An 11441-nucleotide genomic window follows, 5' to 3' on the forward strand; every position below is an offset into this window, starting at 1 on the left:
TAGCGCAACTGAATTTTAACCAGAATATAGAGTTGCCAAAACTTTGGAAAAGAATCAGGTGAAAAATTGGCGGATCTACGACAATGAGAGTATCGTCTATTAAGTATTGATTTTGTGCTTCGGTTGATCCCATAAGATACGATGCATTCGATATCAAAGGTGCTCGAAACTTGGAGGCGATGGTGTGTAGACACACATCGATAATGGATCACTATTTCTTGAGTTATATGTAGAATTTTCAAGGTCAGATGAAGGACTTGCGACTTCAACATCTCTTCCTGTTTGAGAGGCGAAAACGGTTTAAAATGTCGATAGTCCAACCACTTTGTTAGAAAGTTCCCATTATGATATCCCAAAATCATCAATGGGAAGACACTCATCCGTTTCAGCCTTAGATTTTAATCGTGGGAAGCAAAACATCAAATTCTCGGGTTTTGGTGGTAGAACGAAATACACGACCCCTGCATGTCACTTAGTTAGTGGATGGCAGATGAACCTCGGTTTGATGTTCAACGTTAAGAATACTTACTGGGAATGGCATCAACTTCTAGTGGTTGGCAATCGACATGACAAATGTTGGTGGGTCTGAGAATGAAGATGACAATGAATCCTATATGGATCCACCTTGGGAGCTCGGTGTCGACGGTGTAGAAGTTGTATCATTTTCTGAACCAAATCCTGTTCCAACTGAATTAGAAGACGGTGAAGGGGGTGAAGATGAAGAAGAAAAAGAAGATCTATGATTCACGGTGTACTCACTTCCAACCCACATGCATAATGTCGATTTGTAGATAGTGGATAGGTTGAAGTTTGTAGAACTACCACACAGGAGGCTTGGCCACGCAAGTCCTTCGTTGGATTCGAGTGATTTAGAAGTGGGCAGGAAATTTTCCAGTAAAGATGGTTTTCTCACTGCATTGAAGTGATACAACATCAAGAATGAGGTTAACTTTCACATGGTTAAATCTAAATCTGAGAAGTTTAAGGCCAACTATGCAATGCTAGAAGGTAGATACGCATAAAAAATTATGGCTTCTATTAAGAAAAAGATGGAGTTATAGATGATAAAAAAGTTCATCGATCAGCATACATGTGATACCTTAGGTACAGTATCACTGGGTTATTAGGGTTTTAGGTACAGTTCCACTTAGTTTAACGTACTCGTAGGGTTGCAGGTGTTTCACAGGATCATCCGAAGTTAGATTCAGATATGATCGTAGACATAATACTACTGATGGTTAAAGCGGATTCGAGAACTGTTGTGTCTGTTAAATTACAAATATTTATAGCAAATTTAACTACACGTCTCAATGCCGCAAGGCGTGGATAGCAAAGTAGAAGGCCTTGGAGAAGGTGCACAATGGGTGGGATGCATCATACAACGAGGTATGGCAGTGGTGTTAAGTGCTAGAGTGGTAAGCCTCAGGTTGCGTAATATATCTTAAAATGGAGCTCGTGTACCACAACGATCGTTTGTTCCGTGGATGCCGAGTGTTCCAATGTCTGTTTTAGACATTTAAGCAAATTTTTCAAGCATCCCAGTACTGCAAGCCATTGGTACAAATAGACGATAGCTTTATGTATGGTAGATATACCCATCGACTGTTGTTGGTTGTGGCACAGGATGATAATCGAAGGATCCTTCCAATTACGTTTGCAATAACACCAAAGGAGATAGCAAATTAGTGGAATTTTTTTCTGTCGATGAGGCATGTTTGCCCCCAACCTGATATATACATCATCTTAGACCAGGGAACTGGAATACTATCTACAATTGAACGAAAGGGAAGCCTCTAGGATCATACACACCATCGGTATTGTCTAAGGCACGTTGCGTCCAACTACTACCAAAAATATTCCTCTACCATTGAGTGATCACACCAGCATAGGTATGTAATCACCACCAATATTATTTGGTTTGTAATATTTCGTTTGTTTTTTTATCTTCTTTGGTATGTAATCGTTACTATTAACTCCTATTGACAGGGTACGGGATCATGAAAGACCATTTTCATGAGATGTTGGAAATCTTACAGTCAACTAACTCAATAGAGGTACGATGCCTCTCTAATAGACCTTTCGATCAGTGGACACAATCCTACGATGGAGGCCTACGATATGACCACATGGCCTCAAACCTAGCAGAATGCATCAATTCCGTTTTAAAAGGAACACATCATTTGTCGATAACATCGATTGTCAAAGAGACATATTTTTGTTTAGTAGAATTACTCCAAAAGGGAGCGGCGAGTTATGTTGGGCAATTATAGGGAGGCCATGTATGGTGCGCAGCAGTATTGAAACAAATTAAGAAGGGTAAAGTACGAGCCAACTGCATGCACACAGTTTGTTAGTCACGCGACAACCTATGGTTTCGGGTAACTGATTTTGACAGACCGGACCAATGTATTGCCAGTGGACGGTACCGTGTACACTTGATAAATAGGACTTGCGATTGTTGAAGATTTGATGCACTTCGTTTTCCATGCACTTATGTAATTACAGCTTTGTATCAATCTTGTTTGGATCACATGAGCTTTGTCAACGAAGTGTAAAAATAACATGTACAACATGTGGAGACACGTGTTTCCACCAGTCCCAGATGAACGTAGGTGGCCACTTGCTCTATGTAAGTTGTTACCCGATAGAAGATTACGTCACAAACCAAAAGGTTGACCTATGTCGACTCGAATATACGACAATATAAAATTCAGGACAGGTCAAACCAACTGAGGTTATGCGGGTGGTGTAGGAACGCCGGACATACAATACCGTCATGTCCACATCAAAATGACTAAGCAAACTAGAAAACATATATCAATTCCATTATAATATGTAAGCACGTGTTAAGTAACCAAGTCGTATAGCTTCAAAAATTTCAAACGGTCGAATTGGGTTCTCAATTATTTTCAACAAAAACATGGCATATTTCTTGTCAAATCAAATCTTATTTCTATGGTATATGAAAAGAATTAAATTAAATTTCCATTTTGACTAAAGATAATTGGTACAAAAATTAGTCCGTGTACAAAAAGATTCAAAAAGATTAAATTAATCAATGCATATATCGGTCAGAATCTGTGCCACATCGGGGTGGTTGACAGTTACGCTTTGGATTCCTTATTGGTTTAGCTTTCGAGTGGGATTGTGGTCTCAGTTACCCTTCTTCTTCGCCTTCTGTCGATTGCGATCCTTGCATTCTTGGTTGCCATCATGTATCCTCTTATCTATAAATAGGTAGTTGAGAAGATGACCCACTTTGATAGAAAAAAGATCTCCAAGGTGTTTATATCACAAATGACGAATGAGTGTAACTATGTTGAGTCTCATAAACTGATAAGATAAGAAGTGGACTCTCCATCAGTGCTTCATGCATAGATGACCTATATGTCGTCTAGGCGGTAGGCGTAATTGAGAAATGAGATGGCCCCGACGTGTAAAACATCGGGGATGGATGACCAACAGTCTAACCTAACATAGGGCAAAAAAAATGTGGAGCAACAAATTGTACTTGTGTGAAAATATAAGGGTTAGGATACACACCAGAATAAGACGGTACATACTGAACTGGAGGTGGTATAGACATCGGTGCTGAGATTATTGGGGTCGGTTATTACGTGGGCGCTGATGATGGGCCCGCCTTACCACCCCTTGGATTTAAAGGGCCCCGTTGTGGCCTATTTGTATGGGGATGCCAACGCCTCACCTCTTTCCCGTACAAATATGGCTTGTCATGGATTCTAAACCATGACATGTATTCTAGATCGCATGCTAACTTCAGAACTATAATATGTTCACGAGTAGGTAAAAAATGATACCGGTTATTCCACATGTTGATAATTGCGAGCGGAATACTGGCCAATTGTCATCCGGTTGTCGTAAGCCAATACAATGTAGATCATCAAGCTCTTGAGGTGCCACTGGAATCGACTGCCAGAATTCAAATTACCGCAACACTCTATTGGTCTCGTACATCTTGACGGTAGCGTACACTACTAATGGGACCTTAACGTGCCAAGTGTTGGGATTCACAAAGAATTCCTCGGAGATTACTGTTTGAATTGCTGGATTCTCGTATGGTATCTATTCAAACTATATTAACATGATAAAACATTATTTGTATATATACTACTAAATACGAAATCGACTACGTTATTTGTATATAGTTTAAAATTAAATAAATACATGCATTCTCTTTCGATCGTCGGTCTAATAGAAGTTGTATATCTTGAAGCTCGGTAGGTAATCTCATGTGACCCAGTGTATGGTTCCACCTATTTAAATAACTTATTAGCATAATAATTTAAATTTAAATCAATTTAATCATGAGGATATCTACTGAATTTTACCTTGTTACGAGTGAGAATGTATATGAGTAGTTCGCTCGAGGACGTAAAAATAGAAATCAGAACCGGACCCATGATTGTAGTAGTAAAAAGAAACCACCAATTTTGATTTTTACTGGTTGCGTCACCCGACACATCTCCCGGTACAATGTCGCTAACACAGCGGACCTCCAACTGAGTTCGCCCGCTTCTCTAAAACCGACTAGTTTTGGTAGCCACTTTAGATGGACAAGATTTCATGACTTATCCAGCATTAGGATACCCCCGATGATTTGAAAGATGTACGCTCGAGCGTATTGTTCTCTTTGGACTTCAATCGAATCCTAAACTAGCTCTGCGAAAGTTTTTTGCATCCAAGCCATTTTGATCCGACCTCTGTAAATCGTTTTTGGAACTGCACCCAAAAGATCTAAACATACGACTCTCCAGTCACCAGATTAAATAGACTTGGTAATTACCGACCCGTCTACGGGTAACCCCAACTGTAAATAGACGTCCTCTAAGGTGACAGTACACCCGCCGCATGGAAGATGGAATGTGTGTGTCTTAGGTCTTTACCTCTCCACCAACGCGCTTATGAGTTTCAGGTCCAAATTACACCCTCGGCCTACAAGGGTCACGTGCCAAAAACCGGCTTACCTCAAGTATGTTTCGATCAATGGTGATGGAGGACCGGGTAGATTACAAATATGACATTGTAAATTTCGATCTTCCGCCTATTTACATAAAAATTATAACAAAATTAAGTTAAAATATAACAATGAAATAAAAAATTAAAATTTATTCTTACCATTTACAATTGGTTGACGGAGATGTGCTTGTTATCAAGACGGATTAAAGACCTAGCCATTGCTAAATTATATTGAACACGAACAAATTTTTAATAAAAAAATTATTTATTGAAAATATTAATAAAAAAATAAAAAATAAAATTTAGATAAAAATTTAAGAGAGAATTTGAGAGATTTTTGAGAGATTTAAGAGATAACTGTGAGAAATGTGAATGAGAAGAAAGTGTGTAGGGGGAATTATAGTTTTTTTTTTTACCTTGGGGAAGAGGGGCAACGACTATTTGAAATAGCCGTTGGAAGTGACCGTTGGGGGGGAAGGGAAACACGTTGACCTGGATGCGTTTTCCTTTAGCGCGCTGACCTGACCACGTTTTATTGGTCAGGGAAAAAAAGCGCTGAGCTGGATGCGCTTTTCTGATTTTCTCCTGAAAATGACACCAGTTGGACGTGTTTTTGTATAATAGGCCTATTTCCGTAAGTTTCAAAAAAAGTGGCCTATTTCTATAATTTTTTTAAAAAATGGGTCTTTTTTGGTATATTAATCTGTAAATAATTATCTATTTGGGATAATTTTATTATTCAATAAAAAATTAATTTTCTTCTATTTTATAGATTTTAATCTTAGTATTCAAATTCAATTCATCATCAAAATTTAAAAACATTTAATTAATAAATAGTTAAATAAATAAAATTACTTAATTAAATTAAATCGATAAATTAACTCCTTTAAATCCAATTGAAGCAAGCCAAGCATAAAATGGCACATGACAAGATGACTCAGTTGGCCAATCTATATTATATGTAAGGCTGCTATAATAATAATGATAAAAGAAGGTGTTTAAGAAAGAAAAAAAAAAAGTCAAAATGATAAGGTTTTGTTTTTTATAAACAAATACAGCGCAATGCATAGGTATGAAAGATGTCATTCAATTATTATTATTATAAAGTGAAAAAGGATGAGTCCTTTTTCGGCTTATGTGTTTTTGGCAAATATACCATCAAAACCCCTAAATTATATCATCTTATTCAATTTTCATCCAATTCTATATCTTATGGTAAAATCTAAAAAGTTTTCTAATTTTCAAATTGGATTGAAATGATATCCAAGTAATTAATTTATTTTGTGTATATTGATACTATTTTAGTGGAGTAAATCAGTAATAAAACTAATCCAAATTCAATCATATATATAAAAAAGATCTAGACAGAAAGATGATGACAAAAGCTTGACATCATGATGATGATTGGTCCAAGGATGGAATGAATGGGTCCCAATGCAAATGTTTCCCCACGCCTCCCTTTCTGTCAGAACCTCCAACCAACCCCATTTTTAACTCTTTCCCTCCTCTTTTTGGGTCTCAATCTCCCAGTTTCACTACTTATATATAAACCCCCCAACATCATTCAAACACATAAACAGAGAGATTGATTGCTTACACAGCAACTCATTCATTGCAGACATCCGCAGAATCATTGTTTAGAAAATAAAAAGAACAATCATGTCTGAAACCTCTTTCGCTCGACCAAGATTGGTCACTAAGAAGTTTCTTCCCAAGCATCAACGCGAGGGTGACGGTGCTGTTGTCCGCAGATGCATTGGAAGGTTTCTTGATTTTTTTTCTTTCTCTTTGCCTTTCTGGGTTTTTATCCTTATTTTTCAAATTTGATTCTTTGTATATGATTTCAGGAGTGAATTGAAGACTTTGGATCCTTTCCTCATGATGGATGATTTTACAGGTATAGCTTCACTAGTGTCCGATATGAGAATACATATATATATATAAGTTCTCTTTTTTGAATTTATTGACCATTTTTGTTTTTATTGTTTGCAGTGTCTCCTCCGGCTGGATTTCCTGATCATCCTCACAGAGGTTCTTTGAAATTTCTTACCATAAATCTGTATCATATTCTTGTGAGGTAAATGTTGTTTGTGGTTTTTTACAGGGTTTGAAACAGTTACATACATGTTACAGGTAAATTTCTTGTTTCATTAATTTCTACAAAAACCACACAAATTGATACTTGAGAAACAACTGACATTTGGGGCCCTGTTTTTTTGTGGATATCAGGGAGGTATCACTCATCAAGATTTTGCAGGGCATAAAGGTACAATTCATACCGGTGATGTGCAGGTAATTATTTTCTCCTTTGAATGATTCAAATGACAGATCTGGTCAAATTTCTGGGTTTTTGATTTATTGGTTGAATGAAGCAGTGGATGACAGCAGGAAGAGGAATAATCCACTCTGAAATGCCTGCTGGAGAGGGTGTTCACAAGGGTTTGCAGCTTTGGATCAATCTCTCATCCCAAGACAAAATGTAAGAAACTTTAATTCGGATTTGACCTTCGCATTTGGGAGCCAATCTATAAATTTACTCTCTCTTTTTTTTCAACCAGCAAATTACCATTTGATTTTGAAGACCATTTTTATGAATAAAGTGAATCTCTTTCAAATATTTTCAGCTAATTAATATGTAATTTGTCTTCCTTGCTTTGACTGGTACATGATGTTTTTAGTTAATACAAATATTACTTGTATTTTATCTATTTATGTAGTTTGTTGAACAATGGATTTTTAAAATAATTCAAGAGATAGATGACAAGTTTGCTTTTTCGGGAAAAGAAAAGGGACAAGTTTTCAAATTACCTGTTTTTATCTGCAAAAGTCATGAAAATTCATCACATCTTCTACAATATTTCCTGTTTAGCAAAATCCCATACTATTTCTATTCATATTTGAAAATACGTCAAACATGAATGTTGAACATGAATATTTTGAAAAAATCTTGCCAGGATTGAACCAAGGTATCAGGAGCTATTAAGTAAGGACATTCCAAGTGCAGAAGAAGAAGGTGTAGAAGTACGAGTGATCGCCGGGGAATCGATGGGAGTCCAATCTCCTGTCTACACCCGAACCCCGGCGATGTACTTGGATTTCAGTTTAAGGCCAAGTACACAAGTTCACCAGCACATCCCAGAATCATGGAATGCATTTGCATACGTAATTGAAGGTGAAGGAGTGTTTGGGTACCAAAACAATTCACCCATACCACCTAACCATATGGCAGTTTTGGGTCCAGGGAATGGTCTAAGTGTGTGGAACAGATCATCAAAGCCATTGAGATTTGTGCTCATTGCAGGTCAACCGTTGAATGAACCAGTGGTTCAGTATGGTCCTTTTGTGATGAACACACAAGCTGAGATTGATCAAACCATTGAAGACTATCACTACAGCAAAAATGGGTTTGAAATGGCTAAGCACTGGAGATCACATTGAGTGATGATACGATTTGAAAAGCCCTTTACCAACAATGACAGCATCCCCAAGGAATAAAAAAAGGGCACCCCATATATATATATATATGTCATTCACTATCTCCATGATAGAGAGAGGTGAGATAGGAGAGCTGAAAAGGAAAGATTTCCTATTCATTGGAGCAAAAAAAAAAAAAAGCTTCTAGAGGTTCAAAGTGCAAGCTGGAGAAGTGTGTGCATATATAGTTCATCACTAAAAGTCATCATGCTGATTTTATGGGGTCATCTTATCTTTAGTTTAATTATATTTTTCAACTAGATTTTTATTATCTTTTCCATTTTGTATTTTTTAAAAATATATATTATGTTTTTTTTAAAAACCCTTTTGGTATATATCTTATGTTTTTTTTTTCTCTGTTGGTGGATATTATGGTAGGGTTTTTTTCTTTTAAAAAACTTTTTTATATGTTGAATTGGATTCTTAATCATATCTATTGCACCAACAGATGACCCTTTCTTCACCTACAATCCAACTGCAAGATCCACTAAGAGGCCGAAGGGGGAAGAGAGTGATTGATTTTGTTTGGTCATGATTTTATTAAATTAAAATTTGAAAGTTAGTGACTGGACTAAATGTGTTCATGGGCTAAAATAGATTGGGTTCGGGTTGGACTTAATAAAAATTTAAGACCCGTTTGTTAGGTCTGAGTCTGGTCCAGATAAAAATGCTTAAAACCTAGTTTCAGCTTGGCCTATTTGTATTATTCTTTTATATAATTTTTTTAAAATTATATAATTCATCAAAAATACTAAAAATATTAAAATAAATATTTTCTAACAAATTGAAAATAAATTAAAAAAATATGTATACTTAAATAACACTGAGATATGCGCAATTTAACAAGTAAATGTCTCTAAAATAGTAACAAAATTAACAATAAAATAAAAGTTATACAATATCCAAATAATAACAATAAAATAGTAACAATATAATTGTGAAATGGTAACCAAATAGTGAAAAAAAATAAGAAAATAGCAAGAAAATAATTAAAAAAGAAAAAAAAACTTTTTTTTTTGCATATTCGGGTTGGGCCAGGCTTTGAAAAAAAAAGTCCTACCCGAGGCTCGGCCTGTTTTCTAAATAGGCCTTATTTTTTACCCAAACCCATTTTTCGGACCTATATTTTTACCCAAACCCTACCGCTTTTCGGACGGGCCTTCAAGTCGGGTCGGGTGGCCTGACCCATGGACAGGTCTAGGCTAGACCATAAAATACTCACAACTGTTGTTTAGGATATTCATATTAGAGGTTTCTAAGATAAATATCAAATATGGATATGTATTCATCTTAAATTTATTTTGAGGTTGAATTATTTGTCTAAATTTAGAATCTCACTCAAAATTTTAAAAAACTCATTAACACCTTTTATTAAAAATATATTTAACATTTTAGAAAAAATCTATATTCTTAAAATAACTTTTAAAGAATCATATTTATATGTTGGTATTAAAAAATGTATGGAATAAATATAATTTAAGAAAAAGGTAAAATGTAAACGATATAGATGCGGTGTTGCAGCAGTTTAACAACTTAAGCTTTAGTTGAACAATAAATGCATGTTTCATTTTCAGTCTTCCATGTTCTAAACCTGTTAGGATTGGATTTTAACAATTATAGACCTTTCTCAAAACTATACCATAAAAATTATCTTCCATTAAAAGGTTAAAATGTAGATTGATGCAACCATACAGGAACATTGAGACATGGATAAAATAGTTTAGCACACTTGCCAATATCTTCATTTCAACTGCTTCATAAATTATACACATAATCACTCAATTATAAAAAAATAATTTATTTTAGGCACTAAAAATAAAAAAATTTACAATTTAAGCACTCATGTTATATGGTTTGATCATTTTGGTCACTCCAGTTAAAATTACAAATGACGTAGCAATTAAAAGATTCGGTATAATAACAAATTGAGTCTTCAACTTTTACATATTATATCACTTTAATCATAATTTTAAAAAAATTAACCATCAAAATTTACAAATGATCCCAATATGATATTAATTCTAAAAAAAATTCAAAAAAAATACATAAATATTTTAAAAATTATAATTGACAAGAAATAATATATAAAAATAAATATTTTTTTAAAAATATAATAATAATTTTAACTTGTAAGTCAAGAGCCTTGTAATGGTTATAACAGACTACTTTTATGAGAAGTCTCCATACCCACTTGGTAAGTATCCAAACCTAAGTTGTAGGGGCACTTTTTCAGCAAGAAATTGGTGCTTGCAACAACTTTATTTCACATATAATTGTTAGAAAATATGAACATCACATATAATAAGAGTAATTATATTTTATTATTTACTATTATAAAAGGTTAGCCCAAATTAAAAGTGATTTAATTTGGTTAAGGTTTATTGGGCTTTAGTTATTAAATAAAGCATGGGCCAAATATATGCAAATACTATAGTAACAATTTCTAATTGATGGTTGGTTAATTAGAAATTAGGGTTAATGTGCAAAAATTATATATATAAGGGTTATGGTTCCCAAATTACACATAGGTAACTTTTTTTATTTCCCTTTAGAAAAGAGAGCTCTTTAGAAAAGAGAGAGCCACGTTCTCAAAATTACTTGTGTGCTAATTTGAAAGATCAAAATCATAAGATCAGAAGATTTCAAAAACTTATGGATTCAGGTATGCTTCCGCATCTAGTTTTGTTCTTGATGATTTGACATGACAGATCTTAGTTTACAGTTTTAAGTCTATATCAGATCTTGTTTTTATAGTTCTAACAAGTGTCATCCGAGTCTCGTCATATTAAATTATTAGAAATTGATTAAGTCTGTTTTATTTTTTTAGAATGAATAGTTTTTAGGTTTAATCTTTGAGATTCATAATAAAATCTTTGGGTTTTGATTTTGATTAATTGGATTTTTAAAATTTTATTAATATCGAAGTCAAAATCGAACCCACGTAGAAGGATTATGCTACGGAATTCAATTGATAGATGCAAATTAATGTT

General features: G+C 34.6%; 1 protein-coding gene across 1 annotated transcript; it reads left to right on the forward strand.

Moving 5' to 3' along the window:
• The first annotated feature begins 6534 nt into the window (after positions 1-6534).
• Positions 6535-8914, forward strand: LOC107914684 (pirin-like protein). The gene is made up of 7 exons (XM_016843679.2): positions 6535-6740; positions 6825-6874; positions 6970-7008; positions 7082-7110; positions 7207-7269; positions 7353-7456; positions 7932-8914. Exons 1-7 carry the CDS (start codon positions 6637-6639, stop codon positions 8413-8415), a joined length of 873 nt encoding a protein of 290 aa, XP_016699168.1. The 5' UTR covers positions 6535-6636; the 3' UTR covers positions 8416-8914.
• The last annotated feature ends 2527 nt before the right edge of the window (positions 8915-11441 follow it).

Source organism: Gossypium hirsutum, chromosome D10 (assembly GCF_007990345.1).
Source record: "Gossypium hirsutum isolate 1008001.06 chromosome D10, Gossypium_hirsutum_v2.1, whole genome shotgun sequence".
NCBI classification, from domain to species: Eukaryota; Viridiplantae; Streptophyta; class Magnoliopsida; order Malvales; family Malvaceae; genus Gossypium; species Gossypium hirsutum.